The 18,880-nt window shown below is 32.3% G+C and overlaps 1 protein-coding gene and 1 pseudogene across 1 annotated transcript; one reads left to right on the forward strand and one right to left on the reverse strand.

The window, feature by feature from the left end:
* Positions 1–6,825: 6,825 nt before the first annotated feature.
* Positions 6,826–8,512, forward strand: LOC148200358 (protein FAR1-RELATED SEQUENCE 11 pseudogene; annotated as a pseudogene).
* A 9,082-nt stretch (positions 8,513–17,594) lies between these two features.
* Positions 17,595–18,522, reverse strand: LOC124839786 (ribulose bisphosphate carboxylase small subunit, chloroplastic 1). Its single transcript, XM_047315711.2, has 3 exons — positions 18,299–18,522; positions 18,076–18,216; positions 17,595–17,989 (listed from the first exon to the last, which is right to left on the reverse strand). The coding sequence occupies exons 1-3, from the start codon at positions 18,467–18,469 to the stop codon at positions 17,759–17,761; spliced, it is 543 nt and encodes a 180-aa protein (XP_047171667.1). The 5' UTR covers positions 18,470–18,522; the 3' UTR covers positions 17,595–17,758.
* Positions 18,523–18,880: the final 358 nt, after the last annotated feature.

The raw sequence follows: 18,880 nt of genomic DNA on the forward strand, positions 1-18,880 counted from the left end.
AGAAATAAAAGTAAAAATAAAAATCAAAGAACCCATAGAGTTTGGGGAGAAAAAGGAAATACTTATAACAATACAAATGTTTCATGTTTTTATTGTATGAAAAAGGTTCATACTTCAAAAAAAATGTAAAATTAAGCATTATGGTGTTCCAAGTGGTAGATGTGTTTGGGTTGTAAAATGATTCAAAATTTTCAATCTAACCTAAAGGACCCATATAAAGTTGTTCGGTACCTAAATAACTTATTTGTTCTTTTTTGCAGGAATTATCAAAACCAAGGAAGTTTATGTGGTGTCTTGACAATGGATGTTCAAAACACATGATTGGAGACAAGAAGAAATTTACAAACTTCTGGAAAAAGGAACGAAAACAAAAAAAGAAAAATCCTTTGAATAGGAGATATTGGAAGTGAAGATACCTTGATGATCAAAGACGTGTTGTATTCAAAACGATTAAAGCATAGTCTAATCAGCATAAGTCAACTATGCGATAAAGGATTCAAGATAGAACCTAAGATTATTATGGAAGCTTTTCAAGATGAACAATGGTGTATAATAATGCAAGAAGAACTAAACCAGTTTGAAATAAATCAAGTTTGGGAATTGATTCTTAGGAAAGACACTCATCAAGTAATTGGAACCAAATTGGCATTCAGAAATAAACTGGATGAAAATTGAAATATCACCAAGAACAAAGCTAGGCTTGTAGCATAAGGATATAGTTAAGAAGAAGGTATAGATTATGATAAAACATATGCTTCAGTTGCTAGGGTGAATTTGAAATGTCTATGATGGGAGAACTAACATTCTTCCTCGGTCTTCAAATTAAGAAAATGAAAGAAGGTATGTTCATTTCTCAATCCAAATATTGTAGAGAAATTCTTAAAAAGTTTGAAATGGACAAAGCAAAGGAAGCATCTACACTTATGGGAACCTCTTGCTATCTTGACAAAGATGAATCAGGTAAAGAGGTAAATCAAACTAAATATAGATGCATGATCGGTTCATTGTTATATCTTACAACTAGTAGACCGGATAGTATGCAAAGTGTTTGTGTATGTGCTAGGTATCAATCTAGTCGTAGAGAATCTAACCTTACCATAGTCAAATGTATATTGAAATATCTTAAGGGAACTGTATCCTTTGGTTTATGGTATCCGTCACAAATGAAACCTAGTCTTGAAGGTTTTTCAGATGCTGATTATGGAGGTTGTAAGATAGAGAGAAAAAGCACTAGTGAAACATGTCATCTTCTAGGTAGCTCCTTAGTATCTTGGCATTCTAAGAAACAAGCATGTGTAGCCCTATCAACCACTAATACTGAATACATTGTTGTTGGAAATTGTTGTGCACAAATTTTATGGATCATATACCACTTAAGTGTGATAGTACAAGTGCAATCAATCTTACAAAGAATTCCATAATGCACTCTAGAACCAATCATATAGAGATTCAACATCATTTCCTTAGAGATCGTGTGCAAAAAGGAGATTATGAGATAAAATACATAGACACAAAACATCAATTACTTGACATTTTCACTAAAGCATTGCATAAAGATAGATTTTTTGAGCTTAGAAGAGATTTGGGAATGTTTAAAATTTCTTACAATTGATTTTGAGCAATTTTAAGTGTTTTGCTTCTTCATATCTTCCCGATTTGAGGACAAATCGTTTTTCAAGAGGGAGGGTGTGATGGAAACCCATCTAGGGAATTTCATTCAAAGGAGTACCAACTTAAGTTAAGACTAAGAAAGGGGAGTTGAACAAGGACTTTTAAAACCTCTTTCTTGATTTTCTTTCTCTAAGTCTTAGAAATGTTTTCTTCAATATGTTTATATGTTGTTTTGTAGGGTCTAATAAGGGTAAGAAGTCATGGAACAACTAGCAAAGGAGCTTAATTAGCCAAGGAAAGCAAATGAGCAAAAGCTAGGAAGAAATGGGTGGAATTCCAGATTGAGAGTTTACCTTCCAGATTAGAGTTGAAGCAAAATCGCTTCCGAATTAGGATTTAGCTCAGCCAAAAACCTCACGCGCCTAGCCTCTGCATGACAACTTTACATTTTGCAATGTTTTATATGTGTTCTTGGTGTGGGATGTGTGATCCAGCCACCTAGCCTCTTCAACTCGACTTGTATTTGAATTTTAGAGGGAGATTTGTTCAGAAAGAAGGCTCCTCTTCACTTATAAATAAGAGGGCCATTACCTTGTAAAATTCACCTATGAAGTATAATTAAATGCTATTGAATTTATTTCAAGCTTCTTATACTCTTGGGTTAGACTTTGTGTCACTATTCTCTCACTCTCCTCTAGCTTCCTTCCCTGGTAGGAAGGCCTACTAAGCTTAGAGGCTCCATACACTCTCCATTTCTTCACTCAAACATTCATCAAACACCTTACATGCACCAACTTTCACTACTTCATATGTCATTCCGCTACTGCTTGACTTTGAGAGAAGTTGTCCAAGCATGATGCCTGAATGTGCTTCCATCAGTTGTTCTTTGTCTTCATCTAGAGGAATGTAGATATCGTGCATCGCAACATCGCACATGTCAATATGACATGATTCAAAGAATTCAATCATTCTTCGCTTCTAGTAGTCCAAGTTTTAACCCTTGAATAGGAGATGACGGTTGACGGTGTATCCTTCGTTTTCCATTCTTTAGGATTGTTTCCTCGAGTCCTCCTAAGAACTAACCTCGCGAGGTTAGCTCTGATACCAATTGAAGTACTTGAAAAACACTAGAAGGGGGTTGAATTTAATGTTATTTAATGTTTGCTCTAAACAATAAGCTCATGGTACTAAGTGTTGTATAAAGACTTCCTCACTTGGACAAAGTATTGTTTAAGCTCATGGTATCGTTTATCCAATTAAACACTTCTTTTGTTTTTGTCTATTCTTAGAGAGATAGCGTTTAGCTTGTTTCAAGCTTTCTTTTGTGCTTAAGTCTTTAAATCTTTTAGTTTGTTTTGTCAGAGACCTCATATTTACTTGTTTACATTTAGAGAGTTAAGTTGAATACCATTTCCAAGTATAATAAGCATCAAGCATTTAACTCCAACTCTCTTAGATGCTTTAGACATAATAACGTTTAGCTTTGCGTCTGGATGTTTTAACCTAGAAGTTTTTCTATTTCCTAAGGACCTAAGAGTTTTCCTAATCTTTTCTATGTTGAGAATTCAGGCTCTAGGTCTTTTGTAGGTTTTTTATGTTGGGAATTCAAATTCTAAGTCTTGTGTTTTCATCATAAGTTGTTTTCCAATTATTTTCCCATTTTAATGTTATTTGATTAAATATCAAAACATGATAGCGTTTAGGTGCATAAACGATTTTGTCTTAACATACGTTTACTCAGTGTAAAATATACACATCATCTGAGTTGTGCAACCTACACCTTTCGTCTAACACTTACCGATATACCTTCCTCAAACTCATCTACTTGTGTGAAAGCCCTACTTCATCTATTCACTATTACCATTCATTTACCCACCCCTAATACACCATTTTGTCTACTGACATGCTTCACTCATTTAATCCGATGAACGTTAAAAAAAAGTTAATGTTATTATTCATATAAGATGTTTAGTTATGGAAATAAAGGATCTCTATACAAAAATGTTCTTATCAAGTCTTAGTAAAGGACTGGACAATTATAAGGTCTTTTTTAACGTCTATGACACATGGTTTGTAGTGTGTTTTTTAATCTTAAATAAAAATAGTTGAAGCCAATTTTATAATATGATATTATATCAAGATAAAATCAAACTTAATGTATAATTTATCTTTGAACCAAATCTTTCAACAATATAAAAACCACTTATGAAAAAAAAAATCAGTTTACATGTTTTTATTTTATCTTGTTTAAAATGATAAACCACATATTTTGTTTCCTTAGCTAGAAACATTTTGTTTAATATTAATGTTGAAATAAAAAGCTCTTTAATCAAGATTGATATGTTCAACCTAGCTTGATAAGAATAAGTGCATTAAATACTTGCATAGAACATATTTAATACATGCATGGGTCACAATTAAGTAATCTTAATTTTAAAGGTACTCAAACACAACGAAAAACACTCTAATGAGTAAAAAACCATCTTAATAAACCATAAAAGGATTTGCAACAACTTGATTTCTTTCAAGACTATATAAATCCATATAGGAAGAAACGTTGAGAGCTCGAATATCAAAAGCGCCAAAGTTACAAATACATTTTTGCATAAAAAAAAGATTCATAGAGATAAATGTTCACGTTCATTTAGCAAACTAGAAGAATGTAAAAAAAACCCTTGTATATGTTGAAAGATGGTATTTTCTCTGGTGAGTTTTTTAGTGGAATGTTAATACCTATTAGGATAATCTATCCATCTTAATCATGAGTAACTATTTTGCAAAGCATACTTTGTTATTAGCATATGTGGTTGTTGTTGAAAGCATACTTGAACAGGTTCAATAACAAGTGGTTGCAAATAGAAGGCATACTTTTAAGGAGTTAGCGTACGATCCTAAACAATACTCCAGAGGTATAGTTGACTCTAAAATGGGGTTGAAAAGAGCCTCAAACTCTTATACACATATGAGAGTCTTGTGTGTATATTTTTATTTGTCATGTAGCAAAAATTATGGCCATTTGAAGATTTTCACCACCAAATCTTCATAAATATGAATTTGTGACCAATATCTCATAGTTAAACACTCTACATTCAAATACAACTTAATAACAGTTTCCAAAAAAAAACAATTAAGTCAAAAATAATTTTGTAGCTATTTCTAGTAAATGTTTAGACACACAACAATTTCTAAACACCAACCTAAATGCGAAATGAAATCGGAGCAATGAAAGTTTGAGATTAAATGAGTAGGACAATGCCAAGATGAAAATGGGTTGAAACACTTCCTCCAAGGAAATTGGCATTGTCGTTGTTGAAGTTTGGTGATAGGTATGCAAACGAGTAAGATAAAAGTGACGACATTAACACTATTTAATGTTTCTTAGTTTCTGAAGTCGACGTTAATTTCCTATTTAACATCTGTGTGAGAGTTTGACATTAATTTAAACAAAATATTTATAAAAATATTATTGTATATTTTTAGTGTCAAATTTTGAATCATATGATATAGAACTTGCCACAGTTTTATTTACATTAGTGATTATATTTAATAATATTTTGTATCATCCGTCTCGTGATCTATCAACTTAGAGATTGTATTTGTTATGTTATGAAAAGCTGATTCCAAAATGAAGGAGATGTAGTATTTTTGGAGTGTAAGAAGAAACTCATGTCAAATCCAATTCGTGCAACTTTAAAATTTGAGAAAGAAAAAAGCATTTTGTTGATGAAATAAAGAATTCTCAAGCCAATAATTGAAATTGTGTCACTCTAAAGAATTTAAAAACTTGATGATGAATGATGAACTAGGTTATAGTCTAGGCCCAGAACAGTCACATCGTGAAAAACACTGATATTGATACATGATTGGTGAAGAATACATTTATATGGGTGTTCATTTTCTCCACTTCTCCCCTTTGTTTTTTCATGAGCACCACAAATTTTAAGTATGCAGTTGAACCAAACACTTATATAGTTCAGTCCTTATCTTTCTTTCTCTTAACAAAAAATGACCCCATTTGTTTTGCTTTGGTCCCAGCAAAGGCAAGTGGTTGTGCATGCCTTGTTGCCCTTTATCATTGTTTTGTTGGTTTCTGTATTGATAAAAGTACAAACGACAAGTAATTAAAAGAAAAATTAAGCAGATAAAACGTATTATTTGGATGAATATAAATAAAAGGTAGATTATGTAAAATAAAATTCAATTTGCCTACTGGAGTGAAAGTTTAGTAAATAAGTTCTATAAAAGGAATTTAACAATTTAAATAACTAATTTTAATTGAGTTTAAACTTTTATTACATTATTTCATTAAAAAGGTAAAACATAAAAAAAAATGTATCAAACATTTTCTCGATTGAAGAAAATATGTTTTAAAGCATAATTATGATAAACTTTATTTCTTTATTTATTTAAATAATGTGAAATTAATATTTTCATCACAGTTTACTCTTCTTATTTCCTTTATTCAGTATTATATATATATATATATATATATATATATATATATGGGGTTTGTTAACATGTGTAAGGTCTTTTTTCAATTGGTACATTTTAACAATGTGTACTCAGTTTTAGTAGATAAAAATACCCTCATATATTATGGATTCTAAGTTTTTAGGTTAAGGGTATTTGAATAATTTTTATTCTCAAAACTAAAAAAAACAAGAAACCCTCAAACTCTTACTCACCTCTCTCATTCCTCTCAACTCATTCTCTTTCATCTTTCTCAGTCCAACATTTTCTCTGTCCAACATTTTCTCTGTCATCCCTATTGTATCCCCAACGGAAAAAATCAGAAACACTCGCCTAACCCTAATCCACCTTCCTCACTTATCCAATTTGTTTCTCTCTCATTTCCATATTCTCTCTCACCCACACACAACAACTCGCGATACCGCAATTTGTTGTTCTTGCTCTGTTTGTTTATTTGATTTATATTTTAATAACAAAATAATTGATGATGTTGGTTGATTTTTGATTGGAGGGTTGTGTTATATCTTTTCCCTTTCTGATTATTATTACATTTTGTTTTTAAATTCTAGAATTAATAGTTTATTTTCTAGAAGATTTAATATTTTAACTATTAAGTTTGTTCGGAATTATCGCATAAATAAATAAAGAAAATACATATTTATTCATTTATTCATTATTGCTAAGCATATTATTACTTTTCAAAATTCATAACCTTTTTTTATTATAAACCCTAAATTTAATTGTATGCACAGTTACTCAAGATATAAGAAAATCGAAAACAGTGGCGTTTGTGTGAGACTAAGAAGAAGGGTTACGTTTTCTGATCATTTAGAGGAGGAGAGGCTGAGCTTCTGGAAGGTTTCCGGTGTGAAGAAGGTCATGGAGCGTGAGATTGGTACCCGCGTGGATGAAGTTTCAATTGCATTAAACAAATGCCAACACAGGTATGAGAAAGCGCGCCATTGATGCAAGTGGTAACGTATTATATTCAAGTTCTAAACTCTGATAAATTTGAAAATTGTTTATTAAGTTTTCATGATTTATTAAGTCATTAAAAAAATTTAAAAAAATAATTTTTACTTTTATTTAATTTTTGTCTTATCTAATTTTATAATTTTACAATTTCTTATGATGATTAAACATTCACAGATGATGAAATTGGAGAGGTTAGTGAAGATGATGAAATTCGAGAGATCTTGAATAAACCTTTGCTTAAAGACGAATATGCCAATGAGTTAACTCTTTACAAAGATTAATTGTTTAACAACGACACTAATGCTTACAATTTTTATTGTTTATTTGCAAAGACTTATGATTTTTCAATTGGACATGGACATAGTGACAAACGGAACAAGAATAACATTGAAGATATATATATATATATATATATATATATATATATATATATATATATATATATATATATAAAAGAAAGTTTACTTGTCACCGAGCACGTGTTGCTAAACAAAAAGAATTACTAAAGTAGAAAAACAAAGGAAATGAAAAAGTTCAAGATGTAATTGTTATGCAAAATTGTTGATATCTAAAAGAAAATTTGGCTTCAAGGAAAAATGAATGGTTACATATTTCAAAAACTCTCATATTCATGCGTTATTAGATGAGAAAGAAATTTGATTTCTTCCAGCTTATTGTGATATCCCTATTAATGATCAAGCTCGTATATTATTATTGTCAAAAGTTGGTTGCTTGGTAAGTCTCATTATGAGAGTGCTTGAAGTGGAGAAAGGGATAGAGGCAGGACATCTACCATTTTTGGACAAAGATATTAGAAATTTTATTCAATCTGAAAGTAACGTTGATAAAGAGAATGACGCTTCAGATGCTCACAAATTATGCAAAGGTTTCGAAGACAAAGATTATGCTTTCCAATATGATTTTACATTGGTTGGAAGTAACAAGTTGCAGCATATTATTTGGGTATTTGGTGATTCTATACGAGCATATGAAGCTTTTGGGGATGTGGTTGTCTTTGATACTACGTATCGGATTAATCGTTATGATATGCCTTTTGGGCTATAGGTTGGAGTTGATAATCATGAAAGTTCCATTTTTTTTTTTGTTCTGTTCTATTAAGGGATGACAAGATACCTTCCTTCACATGGGCTTTAAAGGTAAGTTATAATTATTTGTTGTTATTTTTTTTCTTAAATATTAACTTTTGTATTTTCATAATTTTTATTATTTGTTATATTTTCAGAGTTTTTTACACTTTGTCATAAGAAAATGTCCACAAACAATTCTAACTGATCAAGACCAGGCACTTAAAGAAGTTGTTTCAACGGAATTGTCAAATACAAAGCATGCTTTTTGCATATGGCATATTGCGACAAAGTTGCCAACTTGGTTTTCATTCCTTTTGGGTACAAAATATGACGACTTCAAAACTGAGTTGAAAGGATATATAATTTAGAATGTGCAAGTGATTTTGAACGACAATAGGAATTGATGGTTGGACGCTTTCATGTAAGTAATAACACGTACATTGAGGCATCGTATTCTCATCGTCGATTTTGGGCCTTAGCCTATTTGAAAGAATTCTTTTTGATCGGGATGACGACAATCGGATGTTCAGAATCTATAAATTCATATATTAAAATATTCTTGGATGTTAAAACGAGTTTGGTAAACTTTGCGAATCAAGTAAGAATATATTATTGTTTGGTGCTACAAGTTTTTTTTGCTTCTTTATTTATAATCAACTTATAAGTTTTTCATATTTCCTTTTTTTAAGGTTGGAGTTTATGTGAACATTAGAAATCAAGTTGGAGAAGAGGCGAGAATGCGTCAAAAGTATCATAATCCTCTAATGAAAACGAGTTTTCCGATTGAGGAACACGTTGCATCCATACTTACATCATATGCCTTTGAGTTGATTCCACATGAGATTGAGTTATCTACAAAATATGCAACCACTGTGATTGACAATGACTCTTACTCGGTGCGACATCATACCAAACTTGATGGAGGTTGTTCTGTAACTTGGATAAAGGAAAAAAAATTCAATCCATTGTTCTTGTAAACAATTTGAATTTTCTGGGATACTATATAGACATGTTATTCGAGTGTTGTTGAAGAATGACCATTTTAGCATTCCAAAAGAATATCTTCCTTCTCGGTGGAGAAGAGAAAGCTCATTGATCCCACAATCAAGACACATAATTAACTCTAATGATAACTCCTCTGTTGAGTTTCGATCACTCATGAAATGTTTAGAGGTTGAATCTTTAAAGACCAAAGATCGAGTTGAAGTAGTTATACTAAAGAGTTAAAGAAAGCCATTCACTATTTAAAAGGCATGCCTGAAGTTCAAGAAAATTCAATTGGTCTAGAACATTTTGTTCTAAATGTTGATGAGTGTGATGTTGAAAATCCTATCACTTCTAAAACAAAAGGTCGACCAAGAGGATCAAGGGCAAAAGGAGGAGTTGAAGCTGCAAAGAAGTCTCGTCATTGTCATTATGCTAATTGTGGTGGAAGCGATCATGACTCACGAAATTGTCCAATCAAAAGGAAGAAAGACTCATTATTAGCTTCTCAATCATCTCCTAATAAGTAATGTATGATTTTGTTGTATTCTAAAGTTTCATTAATTTGTAATATGTAGGTGATTGTTGAAAGTGACATGTATTGGTTATATTTTCCTCTTAATTAAACTTTTTATACTGTGATACTAGTATTAAACCTTCTATATATGTACTAATGCGAAGGTAATATTTTTATGTGACTATTGCACTTCTTTTTTCAGTAGAACTTTATTACACTGCTTTTTTCAGTAGAACTTTATTACACTGCACTATACTTTTGAAGACAGTGAAAATGGAGACAAAACAAAACGCATAAGTTTCTTAATCGATTAAGTACAACACTTAGGCATTTTGAAAACATTTTGAACACAAAACTCATCATAGCACAATACAAAAAGATTATTGCAAAGGCACGAGTTTTAATCGATTATACACATAATGTAATCGGTTAAAACTTGTAGCTTGCACCAGTTTAAGCAAATGGCTATCTGATAATTTAATTGATTACATAACTTCTGTAATCAATTACTTCATACAGATAATACATTGTGCAAGTTATTTTCACATATCAAAGTATGAGTATGCATACAATAGATGATAACACATGTATAATCACAATAAGTATGCATATCAACCAATTTATACAAAATATGTTGTATTCATGGAAACATATGTATTGACATTATCAAAAGCAACAACATTTGTTGTCATCATAAAAACCAAAAACTATATAAGGAGTTGGGTTTAGCATTCATATTGCTCCCCTATCAACAATTTTGTATGGGTCATTTCAGTTAGATAGAAAAATCTTTTGAATTATTTTATAAACCAATACTTAGTTGTAATCGCGTTGAAGATTATAGTGGAACCCTTTGTAGATAGAGGAGACTGGACGTAGCGCAGTTGAAGTGAAGCAGTATAAAAGTTTTTGTGCATTTATTATTTACTTCTACCTAAACGCTTCTTTCATAAAATTTGCAATTGCATTTTAGTTTTACATACAAGAAACTTCCCATTCAAAATGATTGTTCTTTAACGACAAAAGTTCTTACAAACACCCTAGTGTATATTCTGAATAGCACGTAAAAAGAAGTTATCATTTATAATCACATGCAAAGTCGAGCGTTTAACAATTACGTGATAAATCTCATACTCAATGAATGTGCTATATCAGAAGGGTTACGAAAATATTTTTCCATTAACATTACTCAAACCCTCCCCCTCCCACCCCCGCTCTTCTAATGTTTTTAAGGTTTTTCAATTGGTATTAAAGCTAACCTCGTGGGGTTAGTTCTTAGTGAAGTACCTAAAAAACACTAGAAGGGGTTTGAATAGTGTTAATTGAAAAATTATTTTCGCAACCATTTTGATATAACACGTAGTTGAGCTCTGAATATATCTTATAAATGCTTAGACACTCGACCTATTAAGGATTGTAAATGATAGTTGCTTTTAATGTGCTATTTAGAGTGGTCACTGTAGAGTTTTACAAGAACTTCCTTAGTTGAAGAGTAATCGTTTAGCTTGGAGAGTTCTTGTATTTAGAAATAAAAGCACAATTATAGGTTTTTATAAGAGAAGAGTCTAGGTAAGAGAAGAGATAAATGCACAGTTATTTTTATACTAGTTCACTCCAACTAAGCTACGTCTAGTCTCCTCCACAAAGGGTTCCACTATAATCTTCACAAGATTACAACTGAGTATTCTCATCACTCCTGGTCTAAGTATTCGCACCACTCCTGGTACTAGCCGCGCCTATATTTCCCTTGAATATTCGCACCACTCTTGGTACTAGATTATCACACCTAGATTTTCTTTGAGTACTTGCATCACTCTTAGTACTAGACTACCACGCCTAAATTTCCTCAACTCAAAAGAGTTTAGTTGCAAGTGTTTTGATTCTCTCCAGAATTGCAATCAAATATTGCTTACAAGTCGTTCAGACTATTACTCTCGTAGAGAGGATATGAATATAATACAAAGTAGTCTAAAAATAGGTCTTTCTCTCTTTTCTCTTTCTCTCTCTCTTACAATCGGTAAGCAATATAACAATGAAGCTTGAGAGTATTTCCTTTCTTCTCTTCTCTTTTCTCTTCTTCTCTCTTTCTACTCAGATTTGACCTTTTTCTTGATCTCTTTCTTTTCTTCTCTTATATACGCTTCTCAGGATCGATATCTCGTTGTAAGCTTTTATTTTTCTATTCTCTTGACTATCCTCTTGATTTCTCTTTCGAAAGTTCTTCTATTTAAAGGCTCCTTGAATAAATGTCTGTTAGATTAAGTGTTCGTCTTGATTCTTGTTCTATCTCTTTCTTCGTGTACAACAGTCGTTGGATAAGTCAATTTGTTAGAGCATACATGCTTTTTCAGTACTTTTCTTGAAGAAGGTAGTACAGCTGTTTAGGTATGGCTTCAATTGAAAAACATTTTGTGAATATCTCTTTTGTCTCTAATGTCCATTTCTGATATTTTGTTCTGAAGTTTTGTGGATGCGTGTTGAATAGCTTATCTGCAAAGAGTAGAGTAAATTGTGTATGCAACAGATAAGTCTTTTCTTATCACTTTTGTTATATTTTTGAACATTAAGCATTTAATGTCATTTAATGCTTGCTTAAAACAACAAAGTGCATTTTGATTTCCTACAATTGAGCTTTTCTTTTAAAGATACCAAATGTTGCGTAAAACTTCGTCATTGGACAAAGTATTGTTTTAGCTTCTTTTTATCTTTGTCTCTTCTTTAGATAGATAACGTTTAACTTGTTTTTGTTTTCTTTTGTATTTTGTCTTTTAGTATCTTTTGTCAAAGACATTGTGATAGTCTTTTGTATTAAATGAATACACAACGACAAAAAACATGCCTTAAAACTTCAATGGCTAGTCGTGATAATCGATTATGGTAAGTCATAATCGATTATGAATCATCAATTATCATAGGCTATTAATTGATTAATCCAAAGCTAACATTGAGTTTTCAGCACCCTTTAATAACCTCTACGTGAAAATCAATTATCTTAAGTGCTAATCAATTATTGTAGAGTTTTTGTGACATCAAATTGAATTTTAAAGCAATACATACAAGGAATCAACAACAAATAAAGCCTTATACATAAATATACTTATTACAAAAGCTTTAACACATAAAACAGTTCTTCATGAAGGACTTCTTACAATGTGAGCACTTGAGACTTGATTTGGGTATCATCAAAACTTCTAACTTCATGACTTTGCTAATACATACCTCCTTCTTTATAAAGGAACACTCTCATGCACTCCCACTTCTTTAAATTCAAATATTTTTTCTCTTTAGTTATAAAATCTTTTGAAAGAATTTGATGACGTATTTCTCAGAAGAGGCTAGTAAGATGTTTATCCTTTAAGTGAATAAAGCATCAAATACACATTTTACTTGGAGCTAGTCTTGTTAGTACTTAAGAAAGATAACAAGTGCATAATGTGTTGTGATTGTAGAGCCATCAATAGTATTACAATAAAATATAGGCACCTAATCTCCAGGTTTGATGAATTGTATGGGTCTACATTATTTTCCAAAATTGATCTAAAGAGTGGTTATCACCAACTAAGAATCAAAGAAGGTAATAAGCGGAAGACTACTTTTAAGACCAACTTTTGAATATATAAGTAGTTGGTGATGCCTTTTGTTCTTACTAATACATCCTACATTTTTATGAGGCTCGTGAATCAGGTTCTTAGGGATTTCATAGGAAATTTTGTCCTTGTTTATTTTGATGACATTTTGGTGTATAGTCATAGCTTGTATAAACATTTAAGGCATCTTAGGATTGCTCTTTCAACTTTGAGAGACAATAATCTTTTTTGCAAATGTAGATAATACACCTTATGTGTAGATAGTGTTCTCTTTCTAGGTTTCATTGTCAATAAAAATGGAGTTCATGTGAAGCCCAAAAATATCAAAGCCATCCAAAATGGCTAACTCCACAAAATAGGGGAGAAGTTAGGAGTTTTCATGGCTTGCCAACATTTTATAGAAGATTTGTGCCTAACATTTCTAGTCCTACTTCACCTCTCAATCAGTTGGTGAAAAAGGATGTTACATTTTTGTTAGGGACAAAAACAATAGTATATTTTTCAACAACTCAAAGAAAAAACTCATCAATGCACCCCGTTCTAGCTTGACTTGAGTTTTTCAAAAAATTTGGGCTAGAATGTGATGCGTTTGGTGTAGGCATAGGGGTTGTGTTGTTGCAAGTAGGTCACCTCACTGCTTGCTTTAGTGAAAAATTTCACAGTGGCTCCCTCAACTATCCAACATATGATGAAGAGTTATATGATTTGGTGCAAGCCCTTCAGACTTGGCTGTCATGCATTTTTTTAAATTATAAAAATAAAAATATTTAAGAAATATATACAAAAATAATAAAAAAATCTTAAAATGAAAAATATTTTCTTTATATTTCCTTTTGTTGTTTATCCGACATATGACACCCATTTCCAAATAATTCAAAAAATATCAAAAAAAGAATTTAGAAATTAAAAATATTAACATTTTCAAACTCCTTTCTTTTAGAACTACGTAACCCTGATTTTCCATTGTGAACGAAAATATACAAGAGCTAGGGACATCCTTGTTGGGCCTAAAAATATAAAAATAAATATTTTTGTTTCTTTTAGAACAATATTTTCTTATATTTTGAAGAAAATTAAATATTTTGCAAACCATATATAATTTTACACATTTAATTAAATTTATTGTCTTAGGATTGGTATTGTAAGGTGCTAACATCTTCTCTACACCTAACCAACTCCCAGACCCAAAATTCGACTTCGTCAATCGCGCTTTATCTTTTCAATTAATTTATAGTTTTTCAAAACAAAATATGGTGGTGACTCTCAAACTATTTTTAAACATTATTATTAATTTGTTGATTTGTCATCACGTTACAATTTTAGTTGCGACAGTGATTAAGTACAAAAAGGCTAGAGTAAGGTTGTAGTTGATGCATTGTCTAAGCAGCACAACTTGTTTTCATTAGGAACTCAGATTCTTGTATTTGACCACATATTTGAATTATACGGGCAATATTTTAATTTCTCTTCCATCTTTGCTAGCTCTTGAAAAGAGCACAAGGAGGGTTCTATGTTCCCAAGGGATTTTGTTTAACGAAAAATTTGTGTACCCCAAGGATCTCATAGAAAACTTATTCAAAGAAACACATTAGAGGGGGACTCAAGTAATTTTGAGGTTGATAAGACACTTCCTTCAACCAAAATTCTTGTGGCCCTATATAAGAAAGGAAGTCCAAAGACATTGCCATAGGTGTATTGCATGTTCACAAGCTCAATCTAGGATTAGACTTCATGGTTTGTATACCTTATTTCCAATTGCTTCATCCCCTTGGGAAGATATTAGCATGGATTTCATCCTTAGTCTACCTAAGGCTCAAAGGAGATTTGATTCTATCTTTGTGGTAGTGGATCATTTTAGAAAAAGGACACATTTTATACCTTGCCACAAAGTAGATAATGCAAGCAACATAGCAAAAATATTTTTTAGAGATGTGGTCAAACTTCATAGGTTGCCAAGATTTATAGTGTCTGATAAAGATTATAAGTTTTTAAGCCATTTTTGGAAAACTTTTTGCTCAAGGCTAGGAACTAAGCATAACTTCTCAGCTTCTTGTCACCCACGAACTAATGGGTCAACATAAGTAGTCAATAGATATCTAGGAACTACGTTAAGGGAAATCTTAAAGGAAAATTCACTAGACTACCAAAGTCTCTCCATTTGAAGTTGTGTATGGGTTTAATCCTCTCACTCCTTTTAGACTTGATACCCTACCCAATCCTAGTGAATTTATTCATAAAGAAAGTGTAACTCGGTCAGATTTTGTGAAGAAACTTCATGAAAGGGTAAAACACAAAATACAATAGTAAACAAAGAGATACATTAGACATAATAACAAGAGAAAAAGAGAGGTCATTTTTTAGGAAGGGGATTAGGTATGACTTCATTTGAGCAAAGATAGATTTCGAAAATAGAGGAAGCCCAAACTAAATTCCTAAGGGTATGGTCCATTTCAAGTCCTTCAAAGAGTTAATAATAACACATATAGGCTAGACCTGCCTCTTGAATATGAAGTGAATGTTATTTTTAATGTTAGTTATCTTATTCTTTTTGCAAGTAGCATAGATGATGAGGCAGATCCTCCAGATTTGAGGATAAATCTTTTTGAAGAGGGAGAAGATGATGAAAAAACCCTAGCCAAGAGACCAACAACAAGAGCTACTGTCAAGCATATATAAGAAGAGTTGGCTTCAACTGAGCTTTTAGTATGCCCAAACTCTTAATCTTATAAGCCAACATTGTCTGTAATTAGTCAAATAGGTTTGTATTAGGCCTTGTATTTTGGGCCAAGCAATATAAGATTTGTGGGCCTTGTATTTGGGCTTTAAGCTTAGTACTATTGTTTTTGTGTGTGAGACATGAATTAGGGTTTGTTTGGGATAGTTTGGGCCTCATGCAACCTTAAAATGAGTAGCTTTTTAGAATCAATTTCAAAACTAGTTTTTTGTGTGCCTAATTTGAGTTTAGCCATGTGCTTCTAAACAATTTTAAAGCCTAAAAAAAATTAGTTGGCTGAGATCTATTTGCATGTTGATTTGACTCTAGATTTCTAGCATCCTAATCATCTTTGTGTGTGTATATTGTCTAGATTTTATTGTATGTTTAAGTATTTCCATTGAGTCTTATTACAAGCTTTTATTGTGTTATTCTTGTTACTAGTTTTGTCACATGATTTTTCTTCTTTAGAGTTTAACTTTACTTGCTTTTAGTGCCTTTTACTTGCTTTTCTTTAGGTTCTTGAATTTGTGTATTTCTTGAGCTTGATTAATCACCTAAACACCTGTAATCTCTAAAATGAATATGGGTTTTTATCACATTGGAAATAACATAATGTGAATTGAAAGTTCACCTATTTAATCTACTTAATGTTCAATTTAAGAATTGGATTGACGAAGAATTAATATTCTAAAAAATTTATAAAAGAAAATTTGACGAAACTAGATTCTAGAGTTAGTATTTACATTGAAAAAGTAAAATCCCATAGATTTGTATATTCTCTATTGACTTTGAATATATGATGCGGCCATGAGAGAAAAGGAGGGGAACTTATCTTTTTCTCTAGTATCCTTGTTCACAAATGTAGCTATCAAAAGGGTCCAGTCTAAGCTTTAATGCAACCTAAAAGGAGTTGAGATATGTTACCTATTACTACTCACAAGCCTCTAAGTGATTGATATTTTAGTTGCTAATCCATATCAATTTTCTGCAAACAAACAACAGGCAAGAGAATCATGTTGATATTCATCGTGAGCTATGTATCAGATTCTGACAATTCTAGAAATATTGTACTATTAGCAGAGCATGACCAAATATGATTATGTTTTTCTGTGCCCTTTTGCAATCATAATTTGAAAAAAGCAGTTGGAAGAATTAGAAATGGCACAACTAAATGGTTTCTGGCTATTTCTTGGGAGGCATAGTTTCTGAAACTAAAAAAGAAAAATTGAATTTGATGTCTCTTTCTTTGAACCCAATTAACAGAACGGTTTGGTAGTTACTGGTTATTTGTTGCTGTATACTATAAAAAATATCTGTTTCCAAGAATTATGAGCTTCATGTTTGATTTTGAAAGTTCAGTAGTTTCCTTGCAACACATTCTTAAATTGAGTGATGCACTTCTTTTCTTGGATAACAAAATACAAAGTTGTTTCAATATGTTGAAATAACATTATGTTAATTACCGCGTTAGAGATATTATTAAATGAAACTTTTGTATGAATTAATGAAAGTAGAACAGGATGTGTCACAAAGTTAATTAGGCCAAGCTCAACTATGCTGTTTACTTGAATGACTTAAAGAGTTCCTTTCTTAAACATTAACAAGTAAAATAATTAAACTACAAAGTTATTTTAGAACAAAAGACATTAACACAACAGCTTATTCATTAGTTCTCATCCATTCATTTGCAATGAAGTCCGAAAACAGAAACCAAAATTACAGGGTGATGGAATCTCAAAAAGAGAAAAGGAAATGGGAATTTGGTTTAAGTACAAAGCAACAAAGTGGGGTGGTAACAAATAATGGAAACTTAGTAGCCTGGTGGCTTGTAGGCAATGAAACTGATGCACTGGACTTGACGAACGTTGTCAAAACCAATGATACGGACGAAGCCGTTGGGGTGGGCAGTGCTGGCCTCTTGAACCTCCTTCAAAACCTGAGAAGAATCAGTGCACCCATACATAGGCAGCTTCCACATGGTCCAGTACCTTCCATCATAGTATCCAGGTGACCTGTTGTTCGCACGGTGTGGGAAAGCGTCCTATAAACAAACACATCATTACCATCAAAACTCAAAACTCAAAACTCAAAACTAAAATTCAACCAAAGGGCTTCCAAGAAATTTACCGTTTCGTTTAACTCGAATTCCAAGCAAGGCACCCATCCGCTCCTAAGAAGGTAGTCTACTTCCTTAGCAAGCTGTTCCTGAGTCAGGTCTGGCAGGTAAGACAGAGTCTCGAACTTCTTCTTCCCAACTGTTGGCCACACCTACCCATTTCCATCATAATTTCAGTAACCTTTTCTATACCCTAAATATCCATCTAACATATAATTCCAATCGATTTCTTACCTGCATGCATTGCACTCTTCCACCGTTGTTTGCAACCGAAGTAATGTCATTGTTTGTCTTCCTGGTTGGGAACCCACCCAAGGACTTCAGCCCAGTGAACGGAGCCACCATGCCGGCACCGGCACGGTTAACGGTGGTAACAGCCGGAGAGGAGATCATTGATGAAGCCATTTCCTTCACCTTCTTACTTCTGAATCACTTGCAGTTCTGCTGCTAGATGGCCAAGCTTCTTCTCCTTCTTGCTATATATAATAGTGTGATCTGTTCAGTATTAATCCAATGGTTTCAAATGGAAGGGATCTGTTCCCGACATGTTACAACCGTTGGATTCTATAAGTGATGACATTACAGCATATTGTCCACACGAGTAAGGAAAATATTTGAATGGTAGCCTTATCGTTAGGTACCATGTGGAACTGACACGTGGAACAGGTTCCATTATCTTATCCCTTCCTTGGAAGAACGTAAATGTGTGATGCCGGTGGAGTTGATGTTATTTGTGAGTGGCTTGTACTAATGTGCCTTCCTTCCATTTTACCTTAACTATTTTGTGACCACCATTTCTCGTTTATGGGTTAAGTG

The sequence above is a fragment of the Vigna umbellata genome, chromosome 4 (assembly GCF_029865625.1).
Source record: "Vigna umbellata cultivar VRB3 chromosome 4, Vumbellata_1.0, whole genome shotgun sequence".
Classification (NCBI taxonomy): domain Eukaryota; kingdom Viridiplantae; phylum Streptophyta; class Magnoliopsida; order Fabales; family Fabaceae; genus Vigna; species Vigna umbellata.

Excerpts from the sequence above, each read along its gene's own strand:
- LOC124839786 (XM_047315711.2), bottom strand. The coding sequence starts at position 18,469 with ATGGCTTCATCAATGATCTCCTCTCCGGCTGTTACCACCGTTAACCGT. Across the intron at positions 18,217-18,298 it reads GAAGAGTGCAATGCATGCAG|GTGTGGCCAACAGTTGGGAA; the intron begins GTAAGAAATCGA and ends GGAAATGGGTAG. Across the intron at positions 17,990-18,075 it reads AATTCGAGTTAAACGAAACG|GACGCTTTCCCACACCGTGC; the intron begins GTAAATTTCTTG and ends GTTTGTTTATAG.